Genomic DNA, 20,221 nt, shown 5'->3' with positions numbered 1-20,221 from the left:
CTGGTGGAGCTGCAGCTCTCACGGTGGATGGGCTGGAAGATATATCCTCCCAGGTGGCTTCTGTGATGCCTTGGGCTAATGGATCCAGTCCCTCCTGGGGCCCAGTGTCCAGGAGCCTCTATCTGAGGACCCTCCCAGAGTCAGCCTACCTGGCATCTGAAGCTCGACCTCACAGCCTTTGATGCCTTCCACAGCCCTCACAGAGTGGGCCGGGGTCCATGTTCCTGCTCCTCAGAGGGCCTAGTGGTATCTGCAGGGATCTGTGCTTTCTGCCATATGGCATCTTATGTTGGGGAGCAAGGACTTCAGCACTCCTTCTTGGGCTGGTGACAAGTGTGTCCTACAGAGGCATTCACTTCATGGTCATGATGGGTCACTTTCTGTCATCATCTCATGGCTCTGGAGTCTGGAAGAGGGGCAGCCCTCTTAATACCAGAAACATGGCACCTCACATCCAAGAAGGCCAGTCCTCACAGACCCAGTGGTTGGAGCCCGCCATGTCCTGCTTCTTAACCCTATCCTGCCGCTTCATCTTTAACCTGGTGGCTCTGCAGCCAAGACAGCCCTAGCCGGCCTTGTAGGGTGGGTGCTGCCCCCTCGCTTTTGGAACTGCATTGGGCTGGAAGCCCCGCTTTGCACAGCTGTACCCCTCCAATGGCTCCAGTATTCACTGGAGCTTAGAGCCTGTCAGGTGGCAGGTCAGGTCAGGAATAAAGGTACCAGCAATGTAGCAGCCAGAACAGGACCCCGACAGGGGAGTGTCCTCCCATCACTCTGCACACAGGGTCTGGCCTGCAGGTGGCAAACAGGTTGGTTCTTTCAGGGTCCAACTTAAGGCAAACACACAAGGCATTTTGGCTGGATCCCATTCTCTCTCCCAGGGGGTTTCCCTCTCCAAGAAGCAGTGGGCACAAACACACAGACATACATACATATGTGTATGTACACACACATGTATGTATGTGCACACACACGCACACATGTACACAAGTAAATGAGGCTCCCAAAGGCCATACAAATACAGCTGGTCTATTTAACTCACGTGTACCCAATTGTACACAAGATTAAAATACTTTTGGTCATCTAAGGGAAATTCTTCCTCTGCGTGGCACTGCACCAAAGCCTAAAATCCCACACACCGGAAGCCAGGATGCTGTGTGCTGCAGGCTGTGCCACTTGACTTTGCTGAGCATCCCACTCAGCTTTGTCCCCAGAATGGCAAGAGGGACTGTTGAGATCTGAGGGTCCTGGTATCCGGTGGACTATCTGCTGCCCAGCAGGGTGTGGCTAGGAGGGGCACCTCTCTTTCAAGTGTGGCCCTGCCCAGAAGCTACAGAGGAAGAGGCCTCAAGATGGGTGGGAATAGGTGTGGCCTGGTCCCAAGTGAGTTCTCTCCCTGGAACTCAGATCCTCCATCTGCTGACTCCAGGGAGGTGGGAAGTTAGGACAATCAAGGCTGTTGAGTTTATGGGGAATATCTATGGGGACACCTAGGTTTCCCTACTCACTTGGATCTCAGGACCCTGTCATGGTGTCTCTGGTTGCTCTTGATGGGATTTCCATAGCCTCATGGGACAAAGCTCAGACGTGCCATCTCTAGTACTACAGAGCCCCTTTCCCCTGGAGAGGTGCCCTTGGTCTTCAGGATATTTTATAAAACAGGCACCAGCCATCCCAGTTACCCTGCCACCCTCCCCCTAGCCTTCAGTTTCTGTCTGAGAAGTGGGACGTTAGGTTTGACAGATTCACAGGGCTCCCTGGGCACATGGGCTGATGGAAGAGCTGGGATTTCTGCGTGAGCAGCCCAGGTGGGGCCCCTACTCTTGCTGCACTCCCTACAAGACCCTCATTCCCTCACATGGGACATACTGATGTCACATTCACTCATCTCCCAGACACTCAGAGCAGACATGTTAAAGATGACAGAACTGAGTTCCCAACCCATAACAGGCAAGGTGAGGCACGACGTGGACACAGTGCTCTGAAGCCGAGCAAGTTACTACACTGCCATGCCACTCAAATGGCTCAGCCCCCAAGCACTGGCTGATCTGTAACTCTCGCTATTCCAACTGTTTTCTTTGTAGTCACTGAGCAGGAGACTAAAGTCCCCAAGAAAACCGTCATCATGTAAGTGCAGGCGTGTTCCTACCATTCCTTCTGACTGTAGTGCCCCCTGCATGCCCACTAACCCACATGGACCTTGCCTGTGTGTCCCAGCCACCTGCTTGTCTGACTACCTGCTCACATGGCCTTTGCTCACCATGCAGACTGCCAGCACCTTGCAGACGCCTCTGAAGGGGCTCACTGTTCCCTGAGGCCTTGGATGCCTTCACATTTCACAGCTCTCTCTTCTAGGGCCTCCATGCCTCCAGTGCCTCCACAAGGTAGACTTGCTCTGTGTACTTGGCAATGGCTCACTCAGGCCTTGGGCCAGATCACATCAGTTAGTTTGGAGCAGGAACTGAACTGCGTCCCACAGTGGGCTAGAGGGAACATTCTACCCCTCAAAACCCAAAGATCTAGGGCAATTTTGTCCCACAAACTTTCTCTTGTGTTGGGAATATTATATCTTAATTATGCTCGCAACAAAAGCAGTCACTAGGCACACGTGGCTGAGAATTTAAAGTGTATTGAGAGCCACTGAAGAATTGAATTCTGGATTTTTAAAATTATCTTTAACTTGCATTTAATTAAAATAGTGTAACCTTGATAGGCAGCACAACTCTAGGGCTCTTAAAGGCCTCCAGGCCCAACCCTAGCATTGGGGGATGGAGAACTGAAATTCAGGGAAGAGGAGGCTTGTTCAGGGTGGTTCATGATGGAAAGCCAGCGGGTACCCCATTTCCCCGGTGCCACGCCCACCATCCCCTCATTTGGTGCCTTCAAGGCTGAGGTTGTGGCTAATTAAGTAACTGGAGAGGCCTGGAACTGAGTAAGCCCGCAGAAGGTAGAGTTGGTTTTGTCCTCGATCCAGTGGGAAGTGTGTGCAGCTGGAGATCGTGGAAAAGCTTGCAAAAGGCAGGAGACCAGAAAGACTGGTCTAAGATCAGATGACTGGGAAGCTCCAGTTGGTCCTCATGGACCTGTGATCTCCTAAAGGGGCCTGTAGTTGGCCAAGTTTTGGAGAACCCTATCACCCAACATTTGGTCAGATCCTGGGTTACCCCTTCCACCCCTCCCTCCCTCTTCCCCCAAGGCACACTGTGGCCCAAAGTACATAGAGCAGTAGTAAGCCTTTCTGGAGGTGTATAGCTATGACAGAGCTTTACACAAATTAACCCTACATTTCGTCCATGAAGGGAACATTTCTATTATTTACATCTTACAGATGACAAAATGGAAAACAGACAGGGTCAGGCTGCCCCATCAGTAAAACTTCAGAAAGGACTCGCACCTAGGACAGCTGGGCTAGGGGACTCAAGAGGCACCCTGAACCCCACCCGTCTGACTGTCCTGCCTTGGCGAATTTCAGAGGCATGAGGCCAGCAGATGGGCCTGGCCCAGGTTCCCCTGATGTTTGGGCAAGCTCTCACTCAGGGACAAGCCTAGTGCTCCTGAGCCTGGGCATGAGGCTGGAAGGCAGTCTCGTGATTTTGAATAGGCCACACATCCAAGCCTCAGTGTTCCCATTAGTTAGGTGGGGTGTAGCATTTCCTCCTTACCAGGTGAGGGCTGAGGAGGCAAGGTCTGTAACTGCCGTGCACCCCAAGGGGTAGCACACGCCTCTGAGCCTATCCTTGAGTGTACCTGCTCCTGGTTGGAGCCCTGAGTTGGGCAGACGCTGAATAAGAGGGAGAGAGAGAGCATGAGCCTGCCTTAGTCCTAGCAGGCAGCTGGTGACAACATTGAACTTTCACCATATGTATGCCTGAGCCTAAGAGAAAATGCAGGTTCCAGGGCCCAGAAGAGTTGTGAGTTCCCCAGGGTCTGTGTGTTAGCACTACTCTGCTCCCTGATACCACCTAATACTAATTTTAACCACAGCACCCAGCAAGGTCAGGGGCACCGGGTGGCAGAGGAGTGCCAGGGCTGACTGGTGGGATTCTGAATCTTGGCCCCGGGCAAGTATTTGGCCTTCTCAGCCTCGTGGTCCACACTTGCAGAAGCTTAGGTCCATCCCCCAAGGCTGCTACAAAGTCCTTGGCCAGTGCCTGATGCTCGCCCACATACCACTGGCCTTGAGTTCTGCCTCCCCTTCTCCTTCCTGCCCACTTGCATTTGGGGGAAGGGGTACAGAAAGAGGAAGTACCTGTTTGACATCATACAGCCCATGATAGCCAAGCCATGCCCGGAGCCAGGTGTTCTTGCTGGGCTGTCACACCCGCAAGGCTCTGACAACCCTCCTGGACCTGCACCTGTGCCTGTGGCATCTGCTGCCAACCTTTCTCCAACTGAGGACCACTGAGGCTCCTGTCCTCTAAGAACTCCCTGGAGCAACCCTTCATGATACAAAGCACAAAGCACTCATGGGACAGATGAGGAAAGCCACATGGCTGTGTTCCTGTGTCCCTGTCCATTAGCTCGGCAAGGAGCATTAGCAGCTCCAAAATCAGATGACCATAAATGGAGAGACTGGTACATGGAGACTTGTGACCCAGACATGGTCTGGGGTTTGGAGGTGCCTTGTGATGTGACATGGGCCTCCACTGATGCCTCAACTCTTGTTTTGAGACCTGCAGAGTAGAGCCTAATGTTGGCCAGATGAGGCTTTGTGCTTTGTTTCTTTGGTTCCAGAGGTTGGGCTCAAGCACATATGTAGAAATTTGTTCACTCAGTGTCACCATTTGCTTGCTACACTAACCTGATCACCCATGTGGCTGCTGCATGTGCTGATGGCACGGGCATTGGGCGAAGCTGTAGGTCTCTGCACAGATTTCCTCTTGGCCCTCTCCCTGCAGAGAGGAAACCATCACCACCGTGGTGAAGAGCCCTCGTGGCCGGCGCCGGTCCCCCAACAAGTCTCCCTCTCGCTCACCTTCCCGCCACACTGCCAGCCCACCTAAGCCAGGCCAGGCAGCCCCCGAGCTGCTGTACTCACTGGGGGCTGGCCAGCCTCGCAGGCCTGAGGTGGAGCCAGGCTGGAGGCCCACCGTACCCACGCTGTATGTGACAGAGCCTGAGTCCCACACGCCAATCCCACCCCAGGGCACAAGACCCCAGCCCAAGTGGGTAGAAGTTGAAGAGACCATTGAAGTCAGGGTGAAGAAGACAGGATCCAGAGGTACATCCCCTGCCAGAGAGGCACCTGACAGCTCGGCAGGGGTTCTCTTCACACTGCCTGGTGGGACCCCCGTAGGAGACCCCAATGCAAACAACTCCAACAATAACCTACTGGCCCAGGAGCCCCAGGCTTGGGGCAGAGCCACGGTCAGCACTGGAGAGCCCCTCATCTTCTGCATGGACACTGGGCCAGAGGAGACCCCAGGGCCATCCCTTCTTGAGATGGCTGAAGAGGAAGCCCCCCTGGAGAAAGTGGAGGGAGGAAGTGCCCTCCCAACCAAGGAGCCCCTGGGCACCAATGGCCTTTGGGGCCATGACCCCAAGATCCTCACCCACAACGGCCGAGTGCTGACGCTGGCTGACCTGGAGGATTATGTGCCCCGGGAGGGGGAGACCTTCGGCTGCTGTGGCCCTGTGCCTAGCACTTCTGACGACCCACCCTGCGAAGTGTCCGTGCTCCAGAGAGATATCAGTGAACCCACTGTGGGGCAGCCTGTCGTGCTCAACATGGGGCATCTCCTTGGCCCTCGAAACCCACCCAGTTTTTTCAGTCACCGAGAGGCATCTCCCTTGGGGCCTCAGGTTCTCAGCCCTGCAGGAGTCTCTTTCTCTATGCAGGAGGCCCGGGCTGGGGGTGCTGCATCCTGGAAGCCATCTTTCTGCATCCAGGTCCAGAGATCTGCAGACAGTGGCCAGAGCAGCTTCAAAACGGAGGTTTCCACCCAGACAGTCAGCTTTGGGACAGTGGGTGAGACAGTCACCCTGCACATCCGCCCAGATGGGGACAAGGCCCCTGGCCCCTCCCAGGGCTGAGGCTGTGAGCAGCAGGTGCTTGGCTGTGGGCCCTTTGGCTGCATGGAGGAAGCCAGCGCTCTGTGGACATGTGTGCTCTGATCCTCCCTCCAAATCTCCAAGAACTCAGGGCTGGAGCCTGCCCACCCCTTCCACTCCAAGCACTTCCTACCTCATGGGGCCTGATGCAGCTGAAGACACTGCACACAGACTGGGAATCTCAGAAAGTACAGAAGCCACCTAAGAGTGCAGGCCAGAGGGACTCTTGGACCACAGCTCTGGGCTCAGGGCTCTAGACACAGGTCAGGGACTCTGCATCTGCCCTGCCATGTTTACAAGGCCGGGCTGCCAGTTGGGTCCCTTCTGGTCCAGGCTGGGGACCCAGTCTTCCTCTCAGTGGGGACTTCCCGGCCACATCTTCACCATGAACATTTCTCTCCGCCTCCAGGAGGCCTGTGTGGGGCCCAGCCCTCTCTGCAGGGTGGACCAGGGTCCGTGTATGGGAAGCGGCCCATCAGTTACCCCCAATGATAATAAACTGGTTCCCTGTATTGCCTGTGCTTTCTTGATTCTCTGGTGGCTCCGGCGACTTGTGGGGAGTGCCGTCCAGGCCTTGTCCTGGAGACCAACCAATGGCAGCCCTGAGTCAGCCCCTGGCATCAGCCTGTAGGTTCTGGCCCATTCTGGGGTCCCTGGGTGGAGGTGTGACAGCTTGCCAGTTTAGATTGCTCACATGGGTGCATATACTGTGACCAGGACAGCACATAGTGGTCACTCCCAGCCTGCTGGGGGTTAAGCAGGTCTTCCTGCCCCCTGTGCAGTAGGGGTTGTCGGCGAGGTTGATAGGGAAGGTGTGATGTGTCATGGATCTGCTGATGTCCTTGGACTGGGTAAGAACAAGACAGGTGCTCTAGGGCCACGGGGGGCAAACAGCAGCCTGCCCAGCTGCCTCTCTGGCCTGGAGGGCCCAAGGATATGGAAAATCAGCAAGAGAAAGGGTCTGGGGCAGGGGAGAGTTCCAGGCAGGGGGACCTACTGGGAATGGAGTGGTGGGCATTCTTGGGCATGTGAAGCTGTGGTTTCGCTACATGCACATTGGTCTCCAGCTGGAGGAGGAAAATGTGCTGGGAAGTGGGGAGCAGGGGGCAAGCACATGGGACAGTCTGAGAGTCCCCTAAGGGGGCTGTGTGGGAGGCTGTGGTAGGAGCCAGTGATGGTGCAGTGGCCTGGGTGAGGTTAGGCTGCAGGTGCCAGGCAGGGAGCGGGGGCTGCTCTGGGAGGGCAGGAAGGAGCGCCTGGTCCCTGACAGCATCAGGCTGTCCCCAGACTTCCCTACAGTGTGGAGCTGGGCCCACCTTGGCCTGGGTAGCCCAGTACCCTGGAGTCTGGAGTGGGCCATGGGGTGGGAGAAGGGAGGGCATGAACTGAGCCTGAGGGGCCAGCCAGGACAGGGGGCAAGTATTCAGGTTCACCTGTCCCCAAAGAAGCCCACATGCTCCCAGAGGTCCTGAGCTCCGCTGCCTTGAGTGGGTGGGTGGGGCAGGCAGGTGGGAAGGGCAGCCTCTGAGGACTGGCACAAAATTTCTGGAGCCCTCTCCTGGGGCCCCGGTCACACCTCACCCCTACACGCTGACCTGCCTCTCCCACAGACGCTGCTGTCTCTCCTCCTGCCCTGGAGCCAGCAGACCAGGAGATCACGTCTGTCCCAAGGATGCTGGTGTGCCCTGAGGCTCCGGGACCCTCCACAGGGGACCATGCCAGCTCCTGCCCTGGCCCTAGAGGGCCACCCAAAGCCCAGGAGTCTGGCCCCCAACTCTTAGGCATGGAGGCTGCAGATTCATCTGGTGAGGCCCAGTGGCCTCAGGCTGACCACCAAGTGCCACCTGCTCTCAGTCCCCAACCTTGGCCTGTGCTGGCCCCAACCTTGGCCACCCCAGGTATCCATCCAATGTGGGCAAATGGGCAGAACCCTGGGGACCTGACATCCCAATAGCCCCATATACTCAGCCTCAGTCTCCCTGTCTGTGAAACTAGGCAGGGGATGGGTACTAGGAGGTTCTTCATGAGTACATCTGTCCTGGGAACCAGAAGCTTTGGTGGTCAGTCCTGAGCAGACACACCCTGGGTACCCTGTGCTCCTAGGTGGGTGAGGAGGAGGAGAGGGAGGAGGGAAGAGGAGGGGGAAGAGAAGGAGGAGGAGGAGAGAGAGGCGGTGGGGGGAGGAGGATGAGGATGGGAGAGGGAGGAGGGAGAGGAGAGGGAGGAGGAGAAGGAATAGGGAGGAGACGAAGTAGGAGGTAGGGGGTGGAAGGAAGGGGGAGGAGGAGAGAGGAGGAGGAGGCCGGGGAAGGAGAGGAGGAGGAAAAGAGGGAAGAGGGGGGAGGGAGAGGAGAGGGAGAAGGAAGAGAAGGGGGAGGAAGGAGGAAAGGGAGGAGTAGATCTCTCATGACCCCCACCCCACAGGTGCTCCCTCCAGGGATGTAGCCCTTCAGGCCCCTCCCCCAGAAGCTGCTACACCTGGCTGTCAGCATGGCCCTTGTCTGGGTGGCCAGCAGGGGGAGCCTCAGGGCTGGTGGCCCAAGTTAGGAGCTAGGACCGAGGGTGCCTGGACCTCGGAGCTCTGCAGGGAGGTCTGGAGCCCTGGGTTTTAGGGGTGCATGTTCCCTGTCTCTTCTGACCTAGAGGGCCCTGCACCCACGAAGTCCCTGCTCTGCCTCGTGCTCCCACCCTCTGGGACTGGAGGACAACAAGGGGCGCATTGTGGGGGGGCAGTCCCAGCTGCATCCCAAGCTCTCTCTCACTAAGCCCCTTGTCTTGGACCAGTTGAGCAGCAGAAGGTTCCACAGCCTCTCCCCAAGGAGGACCAGGAGCGGGACTTGGGGGACCATGCTGAGGGCCAGGAATGCACTGTGCCCATCCGGTAACCTCCCTGGCATGCTGGGTGGGGGCAGTTCATGAGGGGACACCCCAGGGGCAGGGCAGGGAGAAGAGGCTGCCCTGGGATGTTGGTGGAGCCCTCTCCTTGCACAGGGCTGGGTCCCCTCTCTGGACTTCCCCTCCCAGAAAGTCCACTGGGGTCCAGGGAGGGGGAGGCAGGGACCCCCATCTTAGGGTGAGGCTTGGCTGCCCACACTCCAGAGGTGCAGGAGGAGGGCAGACAGCTCACCCAACTCCACCACCACAGGATGGAGGGTGCAGCCTGGCTGGGGGCAGGTGCAGGGGAGCTATGGGACATCCACAGCCACGTGTTCATGGAGACCACACATCGGACATACGTGTACCAGGCCAGCGACACGGGTGCCACAAGTAGGTGGGGACTTAGCAGGTTATACGTGTGCTCCCCATGCTCTGGACTGGGTGGACACTTGTGCAGAGGAACCTGCAAGGCCACCTGGCATGTCCCAGCCTTGCTGTGATGGGGGCCTCACTGCCCTGTTCCCTGCATACCCTAGGAGGGGCCTCTCTGGGGAGGGTGAGAACGCTCCTTTGGGGGCGCCCACAATAGTGAATTGGGTGTGGATGCCCCCTTCCCCAGCAGGGTTTAGCATGCTTTGGACAGCTAAGGTCTCTAAGCAGGACAGACAGAGGTTAGATGGACTCTTAGGGGCCTTGGCAGAGTCAGGAGAAGGCTGCCCTCACTGGGGGAGGCAGATGAGCTCTTGCTCTGGGGAGTATCCCAGGGCCTGGCTGCTTGTCTGGGGTGTCAGGACAGGCCCAGGAGCAAGACTCACCCACCAGGGGGTCTCTGGCTGCAAGCTCCAGCTTGATGATTCAGTGCTGGGCTTGCGCACCGCCAGGTCCCCCCTCACAGGCTCCCTCCTGCACCCCAGGATCCCCGTCCATGCAGGTCACTATCGAGGATGTGCAGGCACAGAAGGGCAGCACAGCCCAGTTCCAGGCAGTCATTGATGGCAACCCGCAGCCCACAGTAACCTGGTACCGGGTAGGGACAGGCGCTGCCTTGGGTGCTGGGAGTCGGGAGTGTGTGGCGTTCCCACCCGCAGTAAGGCAGTACCTGGGGGACGGAACAGGCCACCTTGCAGGGGCCCCCCAGGTCGGGCTGATGGCCCCGCCCACCCGCCTGTGCCCCCAGGACAACGCCCAGCTGGTGGATGGCACCCGGCTCAGCCAGCAGCGGGAAGGCACCACCTACTCCCTGGTGCTGAGGGACGTGACACACAGTGATGCGGGTGTCTACACATGCCTGGCCCGCAACGCGGGTGGACAGGTGCTGTGTAAAGCGGAGCTGGTGGTCCATGGGGGTGAGTCTCAGTGCCTCGCTGGCACGGGGGCGGGAGGGTGTGTACGTCGCCTCCCACAGGCTCCAGCACCGGGATGCTACGCGGGGCGAAGTGGACGTGCTCACCCACACTGCCCGCTCCTTGGCTGCAGGAGACAGCGAACCCGACTCTGAGAAGCAGAGCTACCGCAGGAAACTGCACTCTTTCTACGAGGTCAAGGAGGAAATTGGAAGGTACAGCCCGCAAGCCGGCGCCCGAGCCGCTGCCCCGCCTCCCTGGGTCCCGCCGCCCGCCCCGCCTCCTGAGACCCGACCGCGGCGAACTCCGCCCCGCCCCACCTCTCCTCCGCCCGGCACGCCCCCCACGCCCTGTGCCCGCCCATCGTGGCCCCCCTCCGCGCAGGGGCGTGTTCGGCTTCGTGAAGAGAGCGCAGCACAAGGGAAGCCAGATGTCCTGCGCAGCCAAGTTCATCCCGCTGCGGAGCAGGACACGCACCCAGGCCTACCGCGAGCGGGACATCCTGGCCACGCTGAGCCACCCGCTGGTAACAGGGCTGCTGGACCAGTTTGAGACCCGGAAGACCCTGATCCTTGTCTTGGAGCTGTATCCTGCCCTCAGCCTAAGGGAGGGTAGGCAGGGTCCCAGGGCCCTGCGGGGCCTGCTGTTTGGGGTCCCTGGACGCAGCACCGTCCTCGTAGCTCGCGGGGCCAGGGGCCGGGGATTAGGGCAGGGCTGTGTCCACGGAGCTGTGTCCGCAGGGTCCAGGACGTGTTTTCACCGGGCCCCTGCCATGCTTCACGGGGCTTCACCAGCTAGGTGGGTGCCCCCAGCGTCCATGCTGAGAGGGCCCTCGGGCTGCCCACCTGAGCTCCAGGGAGGGACTCCCGGGAGGGACGCATGCGCACTGCTCGCTCCCCTCCCCCTTTGCTGCTGCGGGGGGGGGGGGCGGCCCCCAGCCCCCCTCCTGGGGACCCTGTCCCTCCCACTCTCCTCAACCTCCTCCCCAGCATGGCCCCACCCCCACCCCAGGTGAGACTGGCTAAAGATGTGTGGGGCTAGGTGGGTTCCAGACTCCAGAGCTTTTCTTGACCTGAGCCAGGTGCTCGTCGGAGGAGCTGCTGGACCGTCTGTTCAAGAAGAGTGTGGTGACCGAGGCCGAGGTGACTGCCTGCCTGCTGTCCCCCTGCCCACACAGGCCCCGCCCCCAGGCTCCCCAGCCCAGAGAACTTCTGGGGCTCCCCGGACCTCACAGGGTGTGGCAACTCCTCCTAGAGCTCTCCCAGCCCTCCCATGCACCCCTTCCCCCCACCCCACACACACTGATTCCTTGCCTGGCCAGTGTGCCATCCTAGCCTGCTCCTGAGGCACCCTGTCCTGCTTTGGTCAGGCTGATCCATTTCCAGGCTGGAGGAGTCCTCTGGCCTTGATGTGCATGGGGTCTGGGAAGCTTTACACATGACCTGCCCCATGGCACCATCCCAAGCTCAGATGGTGAGGGAAGTGGATACCTTGTAGATAGGGGTAATAGAAGAGGAAAGGCTAGGAGGAGGGAAGGGGGAGGAGGAGTAGAAGGGGGAGGAGGAGGAGAAGGGGGAGGAGGAGGAGGGTTCCCACCTGAGCCCTGGCCTTTGCTACAGGTCAAGGTCTATGTCCAGCAGCTGGTGGAGGGGCTACAGTACCTGCACAGCCACAGCGTTCTGCACCTGGACATAAAGGTTACTCAGCCCCCATGGGTGCCCAGGGACCCAGGAGGGACAGGTGGGAGCCTGGGGCCTGCAGACGGGGGAGGGAGTGGGCACAGGCCTACCATGTCTAGATTCCCTGTTAGGACATGGTTGCCCCTGGGGATGGGGAGCTCTCTCCGGTAGGGTACAGCTCTGATGAATCAGAGGCGCTCCCACATTGGCCTCACAGAACTGAGTGTTCCCTGCAGCCCCAGGAGTAACCTCCTCAGGGCATGGCCTCACCCCTCCCTGGCTCTCCCTCACAGCCCCCCAACATCCTGATGGTACATCCTGCTCGGGAAGACATTAAAATCTGCGATTTTGGCTTTGCCCAAAAAATCACCCCAGGAGAGCCACAGTACAGCAAGTATGGCTCCCCAGAGTTTGTGTCTCCCGAGATCATCGAGCAGACCCCAGTGAGCGAGGCCTCCGACATCTGGTGAGTGAGTGGGTGCCTGGGGAGGCCAGCTTCCATGCCAGCAGCCCCCCCAGCACACACACCTCGAGCACACCCTGTGACTGTGGTTTTGTTCCTGCAGGTCCATGGGCGTCATCTCCTACCTCAGGTGAGCAGACCCAAGCCTTTGTCAGCCACCTCCTCTGAAGCCGACCCCAGACCCCCTCCCCATCAGGCCCAGGGGAGGCCTCGAGCACTACTGGCCGCTCCCCAGATCAAAGATCCAGGACCCCAAGGGCAGCTATTATGGGAACCAGCGGTCAGCCAACTGATAAGGGGTTTCCGCTGAGCTCTTTTCTTACACACACTGTCCCAGAGAAGCTCTGTGGAGTCACCAGGCAAAGCAGTGAGCTGTTTCCCTAAAGGGTCTGGGTAGTTTGCTGGAGGGCCCCTTCCACCAATTACTACTGTTCTGAGCATGTTGCTGGTGTAGCCTTCACCTGGATCCCACCTCAAGCTAAGCTTTGATCCCTGTCCTGGGCTGAGCCTGGATCTCTGGGCAAGTCTCAGACCATTGTGGGAATCCTGGGGTCTGGATGGCCATGGCACTGTGGCCAACCCAGGCAGGAGTGGGGGCCCCGTACAAGTTCTGGCTTCTATGGATCACAAGTCCAGGTCACATCTGAAGGCAAGTCATGTCTCTGCCTCTAGCCTGACCTGCTCATCACCATTCGCTGGTGAGAGTGACCGAGCCACCCTCCTGAACGTGCTGGAGGGGCGGGTGTCCTGGAACAGCCCCATGACTGCCCACCTCAGCAAGGATGCCCAGGACTTCATCAAGGCTACCCTGCAAAGGGCCCCAAAGTGAGTGCACAGCACCCCCCACCTGTTGCCTCATCTGGGGTTCTCTTAGGCTGAGGCCTGGGGCAGCTGGCCACCTGGCCTGATCCCTGGCCCTCCTCTCTCACTAGGGCCCGGCCCAGTGCAGCCAAATGCCTCACACACCCCTGGTTCCAGGTAAGTAGGCTGGGCCCAAGCAGATGTGCACAGGGGGCCAATCTGAGGGCCGGGGGGGGGGGGGCTGTGTGGACCCAGGGTGCACTGGGGCCCCCCTTATCGCCCCTCTCACCTGGGCCCCCTCAGACTTCCGTGCCCGCGGAGGAGGCCCACTTTATCAACACCAAGCAACTCAAGTTTCTGCTGGCCCGCAGCCGCTGGCAGGTGAGCCCCGCAGCCTCGGGGGGTGGGGGGGGAGGCGGGAAGAGGGAGGGAGGGAGGGGGGAAGCTGCCATGCGGTGTCAGCGCCCAGGAGGGGCCTGGAGTGGGGGGCGACAGAAAGCAGGCCCCGCAGGCGGCACAGGGCATCCCAATTCGGGGCCGCGCTCCCGGAGCCACGGGGGCAGGGCGGCGGGGCGTGCAGAGTCCCGCGCGGGCAGAGCCGGGGGATCCGAAGCGTGGAGCTTGTAGCGCCTCCCGGCTCCCGGGTGCCCCTTCTGAGCCTGCCGGGAGCGAAGAAGGCGGGGGTGGGGGGCGCACGGCTGACGTCCCCTCCCCCGCGCCCCGCAGCGCTCCCTGATGAGCTACAAGTCCATCCTGGTGATGCGCTCCATCCCCGAGCTGCTCCAGGGCCCGCCCGACAGCCCGTCCCTCGGGGTGGCGCGGCACCTGCGCGGTGGCGCCAGCGCCTCCTCCAGCAGCTCGTCCTCCTCCTCCGACAACGAGCTGGCCCCTTTCGCCCGGGCCAAGTCGCTGCCGCCGTCTCCGGTGACCCACTCGCCGCTGCTGCACCCGCGGGGCTTCCTGCGGCCTTCGGCCAGCCTGCCCGAGGAGGCCGAGGCCCGCGCGCCCCCTGCCGCCGCCCCGGGCTGCGTGCCGCGGCAGAGCGTCATCCGCAGCCTCTTCCACCAGCAGGCGGCCGAGGACCCGGAGCGCGGAGGGCCCGCGGGTGGCGCGAGGCCCCCGGCGCGGTGGCGGCACCTGCTCAAGGGCGGCTACTTCGCCCGCGCCCTGCCTGGCCTGCGGGAGCCACTGCTGGAGCACCGCGCGCTGGAGGAGGCGGCGGCCCGCGCCGAGCAGGCCGCCCTGATGGCCAAGGCGCCCTCCTCCGAGAGCGCCCGCGGGGCCCCGGGCCCCAGCCCCTCGGTCGAGGCCTGCGGCGGCGGCCAGTGCGCTACCCCGGCTCCCTCAGACGCCCCGATGGACTCCGGGCAGAGCTGGCCGGGCAGAGCTGGCGCCACAGTTGCCCGGGAGAGGGAGCTGCCAGAGGGACCCCAGCAGGGGCCAAGACTGTTTCAGTCCATCACCTGGGCCCTGGGGGCCACCCAGCAAGAGGGGTCACCTCAGGACAGCTGTGGGGGGCAGTGGGGTCCTACTGCCCTGGAAGGCTGGGTCCCCCCTCCGGCCATTACACCACAGGCTCCGGGCTCTTTCCCTACAAAACAGTGCACCGGGTCCCTCTCAGCTCCCTCCAGCTCCCTCCTCTCCCCAGAGCCAAAGGGGTTCCTGTCCCTAGCCCAAGAGGGTCCCCAGCCAGGCGGTAAGACAGAACTGAAGGACAGCCCTCTCCCTGGGAAGCGGGGCCCCCCTAGCGCCCCAGGGCTGGCCTCCCCAATAGGAACGGAGCCTGGGCCTACCCAGGATAGGGAGGGCCTGGCTGCAGAGCCTGAGGATGCTCTTGAGTGGGAACCCAGCCTGCAACGGCCTCAGGAGCAGGCTACAACACGGAAGTTCTCCCTGGGGGCATGGCGTGGAGGCTACGCAGGCGTGGCTGGCTATGGCACCTTTGCCTTCGGTGGGGATGCAGGGGGCATGCTGGGGCAGGGTCCCCTGTGGGCCAGGATGGCCTGGGCCACTTCTCAGTCCTCAGAGGAGCGTGATGAAGTAGGGGCCCAGAGCCCACCACCCCAGGCCAGCAAAGCGCCCCTTCCCAAGGGCAGTGGGGCACCCCCACTGGCTTCCCCGGAGCTGAGTGCGGGGGAAGACTTTGGTGGTGGCTCCCAGGTGTCCCTGGTGCAGATCCGAGACTTGTCCGGGGACTCCAAGGCAGCAGACACCATATCCCTGGACATCTCAGAGGTGGAGCCTGCCTACCTCAACCTGTCTGACCTGTATGACATCAAGTACCTCCCTTTTGAGTTCATGATCTTCAGGAGGGTCCCCAAGCCTGTGGAGCCAGAGCCACCATCCTCCCCTGAGTCTGAGGCCGGGGAGGAGTTGGCCACGCTCCCGGAGGCCGGGTGGCCCTGGCCAGGTGCCCTGGGCACACCAGCCAGCTTGCACATCACTGAGGAGCCAGAGGACATGGAGACCCTGCTCAGAGAGGCCACAGGCAGCAGGAAGCGCAAATGGTCGCCCCCCGCCCGTGACCTCTTCCATCTCCCAGGGAGGCATGTGCTGCCAGAGGAGCAGGAGCCCGTGGAGCTGGGCCTTCGCCGGAGGGTGAGGGCGTCTGTGGCCCACATCTCCCGCCTCCTGAAGGGCAGGCCTGAAGGTGACTCCCCCCCCCCCCCCCAGCCCTGGCAGGTGGCCGGTGTCTGGCTCTGAACCTTGGGGCACCTCACCCCCTGTGCTGACCCAGAAGCCACTCTCTAGGGTGGGGGTTCCCTGGGCCACACACATCACCTGCACACAGGGGCTTCTGTTCCTGAGGTCACCATATGGCCCAGCGTGGGAACAGAGAGCCCTGCCTGACTGGCCCTGACCCTGGGGCCCATGGCCAGGCCTCCCCAGACACCAGTGGCCCGAGCGTTCCCCATCCCCTGCCCCTGGTGCCTTTGCCCAAGATAGACTGACCCTGACAGGGTGGGAAGGGTGTGGTGTCAGCAGCGGATTGGACCCCTGGGCTCTGTGCTCTGTGGCCATGCAGGAATCCCCCTGTGGGGGGTGGGGGTCCTGGTTCCTCCTCCTCTGCTCCCGCACTGATGCCAACACAGTCAACGTCAGGGGAGCTGACTCCACAGCTGTGACTTCCAGAGGCCTCTTCCTCCCTGCAGGCCCAGAGAAAGAGAGCCCCCCCAAGAAGAAGGCAGGCCTGGCTTCCTTCCGGCTGGGCCTGAAGAGCAGGGACCAAGGTGGGTGTGCTGCCCAGGGGCAGCCATGGGGACCCAACTGCAGGGGGAGGGAGCCCCTCTCTGGTTTCCAGTGCCACTGGAGGGGCCAAGCCTACATCCACAGGGCCTGGGGCCCAGATTAGGTGGGGACATGAGGGCGGCTCTGGTGCCCAGCATTGGGGCAGTCCTGGAGGCCTTCCTGGAGGAGGCGCTAGTATTGAAGGGGAGCTGAGTGGGCATGGGTTTCCCTAGCATCCCTGTCTTGGGGGTGCAGGCCATGTTTTCAGGTTGGGGGTGGCTTTGAAGGCTTGTCTGGCTCCCTTCCCTAGCGCCATCCTTTCTACGGGAGCTCTCAGACGAAACAGTGGTCCTGGGCCAGTCCGTGACTCTTGCTTGCCAAGTGTCGGCCCAGCCGGCTGCACAGGCCACCTGGACCAAAGGTAAGAAAATGTCCCGGGGCAGGTGGCAGGAAGGCAGAGGGTGCCCCCTGGAATAGGGGGAGGCAGGCCCCTGGAAGGCAGGGTGCATGTGGTGCCACTGCCCAGGCCTGCTTTGTCCTGCCGTAGACGGGGCTCTCCTGCAGAGCAGCAGCCACCTCCTCATCTCTGCCACGCTCAAGCACTTCCAGCTGCTCACCATTCTGGTGGTGACTGCTGAGGACCTGGGGGTGTATACGTGCCGTGTGAGCAACACACTGGGGACGGCAGCCACCACGGCTGTCCTCCGGAAGGCAGGTGGGTAGGCCAGGCCCTCTCAGCAGGGTGGGGGTGGGCACTGACCCTGATGGGTGCTTCTAGGGTGCCCGCCGACCACCTCATGCTTTGTGAGTTGGTTTGTGCTGGTCCCCTTCCAGAGGAGGCCCCTTTAGCATGATGCTCACCACTCAGTCATCTCCCCACCCCAGCACGGCCAGGGCCTGGAGAGTCCGCTCTGCAGACTGGGACGCCCCCAGGTGGGGCATAGCTGTAGGGGATGGTGGGCTCAGGAATCTGGCAGCAGGTGCGGGAGGTTGAGGCAGGGCTGGGGGCACTCAGCTGTGGTGGGAAGCCGTGGGGGGCCCACCTCTGACGGCTGCCCATGGGCCCTGCAGAGCGCCCCTCATCTTCTCCACGCCCGGACATTGGGGAGGTGTATGCTGATGCAGTGCTGCTGGTCTGGAAGCCCGTGGAGTCCTATGGACCTGTGACCTACATCGTGCAGTGCAGTCTGGAAGGTAGGAGCCCCCGCTGCCTTGCCTCTTGGGCAGAACCCAGCCACCTCTGTATTCCCTTGGGGAAGGGTCTCTGCACCCCCCGACTCTGGAATGGGGAGGCCCTGGACTGTCCCTCACCCACTTCCTTGTGGCCCAGGCGGCAGCTGGAGCACCCTGGCTTCCGACATCTTTGACTGCTGCTACCTCACCAGCAAGCTTTCCCCGGGGGGCCTGTATACTTTCCGGACGGCCTGCGTCAGCAAGGCGGGCATGGGACCCTACAGCAGCCCCTCAGAGCAGGTCCTCCTGGGAGGACCCAGCCACCTGGGTGAGGTGCTTGTCAAGCCTGCTGGCGTGGGGCGGTAGTCCTATCCATTGGCCCTGCCCCTTCACTCAGACCCACCCACTCACTGGTAGGCCTCTGCCCCCAAAGGTCCTGAGGAATGAGAGAAAAAAGTGTGGGGCTTCACAGATGGGGCCCCTGCTAGAGGGCCTGGGAAAGGGTACAGGAGACCAGGCGGGGCAAACTGGCGCTGTAGGGGTGCCTCCCACTCACTGGCTCCTTCTCCCACAGCCTCGGAGGAAGAGAGCAGCATCCCGTGGCCCATGCAGCCCCTCCCTAGCACACAGACCTTCACCTTCCAGACACAGATCCGAAGGTGCTGCAGCCCCCCCTGCCCCCCCTCCCCGCTTTCCCTGCTCCCATCCCAGCCTCAGCCTCTCTCCCTGCTTCTCATGCCCACATGGTGTGGTTCCGAGAGGCTCAGCCCCCTCCCCAAGGCTCCAGTCACCTCCCGCTGCCCCGCTTTCCAGCCCCTCCTGGGAAGGAGGGCGCGGGGGTCCTCACCAGCCAGTCCGGTGTTTGCTTGCCCAGGGGCCGCTTCAGCGTCGTGCGGCAGTGCCAGGAGAAGGCCAGCGGGCGCGCGCTGGCCGCCAAGATCATCCCCTACCGCCTCGAGGACAGGACTGATGTGCTGCGGGAATACGAAGCCCTCAAGAGCCTGCGCCACCCGCACCTGGCCCAGCTACAGGCCGCCTACCTCAGCCCCCGGCACCTGGTTCTTATCTTGGAGTTGTGCTTGGGACCGGAGCTGCTCCCCTGCCTGGCGGAGAGGTGAGGACTCGCCTGGATGCAGGGCCCAGGGCGGGATGCTCAGCACGTCGGGGCGTGGAGGGGCACCTGACACACAGGTGCACTGCCTCTCACCTCGCCGCCCACCTGCTGCCTGGCCTCCACCACCCGCCAGAGCCAGGGAGCTCTGGGGGGGCACCCCTCCCAAGCCCACCAGAAGGGCTGGTGTCCCCACGCACCTTCCGCAGTGTGGACAGGGCTGAGCCCCCTCCCCGTGCCACTCCAGGGTCTCCTACTCAGAATCAGAGGTGAAGGACTACCTGTGGCAGATGTTGAGTGCGGCCCAGTACCTGCACGCCCAGCGCATCCTACACCTGGACCTCAGGTCGGAGAACATGATCGTCACCGAGTACAACTTACTCAAGGTCGTGGACCTGGGCAACGCTCAGAGTCTCACCCAGGAGAGGATCCTGCCGTCCAAGGGCTTCAAGGACTACGTGGAGACCATGGGTGCGCGGGGAGCAGATGCCAACCTGACCTGGGTGTTGAGAGGGGGAAAAGGAGGGGGGCAGGAGGAAGCCCCGCCCCCAGACCTGCCCCCCCCCCCCACTGCCCTGCAAACAGCCAGCCTCTCACCTGTGCTGTCCCCCAGCTCCCGAGCTCCTGGAGGGCCAGAGTGCCCTCCCGCAGACCGACATCTGGGCCATAGGCGTCACAGCCTTCATCATGTAAGTCCTCCTCCAAGCGCAGGGGCCGGGAGACTGGGGATACATCGAGGTGTCCCGGGAGCCCCCTGTGTGTCCTCCAAATGAGGGTAGCCTTAGACCTCGAGTCCCCTATCCATTTGAGGGTGATCTCAGTTCCCTATGATTCCCTATCCATCGAGGGTGACCCCGGAGCTCCCTGTGGCCCCATCCACCTGAGAGTGACCTGGGTGCCCTGACACCCTGTGTGCAGGCTGAGTGCGGAGTACCCCGTGAACAGTGAAGGGACACGCGACCTGCAGAAAAGCCTGCGCAAGGGGCTGATCCATCTGAGCCGCTGCTACGCAGGGCTGTCTGGCGGCGCTGTGGCTTTTCTCCGGAGCACATTGTGTGCTCACCCGTGGTAAGGTGGACCCGCCAGGGCCAACACCCTCCGCCTTGCCCCACGTCCACCAATGCCCGCTCCCCCACCTTGCCTACCCACTTCCCGCCTCCCTTCCCCGCCCCACCTCAGCTCCAAGGGCTCAGCAGACACCTTCATCTTCTATCTAGGGGCCGGCCTTGTGCATCAAGCTGCTTGCAGTGCCCGTGGCTAACCGAGGAGGGCCCTGCCGGCTCCCAGCCAGCTGCCGTGACCTTCCCCACAGTGCGCCTGCGTGCTTTCCTGCGTGAGCGAGAGAAGAGGCGGGCACTGCTGTATAAGAAGCACAATCTGGCACAGGTGCACTGAGCACTGGGCCAGGTGGAGTTGGGGGGGGCGAGGAGATCACCCTGCTGGGCTTCACCCCCTGTTGTATATGCACAGCATGCCAATAAAAAGCAGAACCAGA

At 61.5% G+C, this 20,221-nt stretch overlaps 1 protein-coding gene across 14 annotated transcripts in view; it reads left to right on the top strand.

Annotated features, from left to right (window-relative positions):
- OBSCN (obscurin, cytoskeletal calmodulin and titin-interacting RhoGEF) overlaps positions 1–20,221 on the top strand; it is a 130,846-nt gene extending 110,625 nt beyond the window's left edge. For 7 of the 14 annotated variants that reach the window (XM_072763960.1, XM_072763961.1, XM_072763958.1 and 4 more), the window contains 26 exons: positions 7,662–7,949; positions 8,836–8,932; positions 9,197–9,318; positions 9,843–9,955; positions 10,106–10,274; positions 10,405–10,486; positions 10,656–10,856; positions 11,353–11,413; positions 11,891–11,968; positions 12,244–12,416; positions 12,517–12,543; positions 13,086–13,238; positions 13,346–13,391; positions 13,518–13,595; positions 13,941–15,864; positions 16,367–16,444; positions 16,753–16,863; positions 16,990–17,157; positions 17,514–17,636; positions 17,773–17,943; positions 18,190–18,274; positions 18,490–18,729; positions 18,974–19,197; positions 19,340–19,415; positions 19,645–19,794; positions 19,944–20,221. In XM_072763960.1, coding sequence (XP_072620061.1) covers positions 7,662–7,949; positions 8,836–8,932; positions 9,197–9,318; positions 9,843–9,955; positions 10,106–10,274; positions 10,405–10,486; positions 10,656–10,856; positions 11,353–11,413; positions 11,891–11,968; positions 12,244–12,416; positions 12,517–12,543; positions 13,086–13,238; positions 13,346–13,391; positions 13,518–13,595; positions 13,941–15,864; positions 16,367–16,444; positions 16,753–16,863; positions 16,990–17,157; positions 17,514–17,636; positions 17,773–17,943; positions 18,190–18,274; positions 18,490–18,729; positions 18,974–19,197; positions 19,340–19,415; positions 19,645–19,794; positions 19,944–20,121 — 5,216 coding nt within the window. In that variant the 3' untranslated portion in view covers positions 20,122–20,221. Of the gene's footprint in view, positions 1–2,084; positions 2,128–4,898; positions 6,564–7,661; positions 7,950–8,835; positions 8,933–9,196; positions 9,319–9,842; positions 9,956–10,105; positions 10,275–10,404; positions 10,487–10,655; positions 10,857–11,352; positions 11,414–11,890; positions 11,969–12,243; positions 12,417–12,516; positions 12,544–13,085; positions 13,239–13,345; positions 13,392–13,517; positions 13,596–13,940; positions 15,865–16,366; positions 16,445–16,752; positions 16,864–16,989; positions 17,158–17,513; positions 17,637–17,772; positions 17,944–18,189; positions 18,275–18,489; positions 18,730–18,973; positions 19,198–19,339; positions 19,416–19,644; positions 19,795–19,943 lie in introns of those variants that run through there. The other 7 variants (XM_072763965.1, XM_072763964.1, XM_072763967.1 and 4 more) reach the window with 3 other exon arrangements.

This window comes from Vulpes vulpes, chromosome 7 (assembly GCF_048418805.1).
Source record: "Vulpes vulpes isolate BD-2025 chromosome 7, VulVul3, whole genome shotgun sequence".
Taxonomy (NCBI): Eukaryota; Metazoa; Chordata; class Mammalia; order Carnivora; family Canidae; genus Vulpes; species Vulpes vulpes.
The sequence above is the reverse complement of the archived record's forward strand: the minus strand, read 5'-3'. Positions and strand labels throughout refer to the sequence as shown.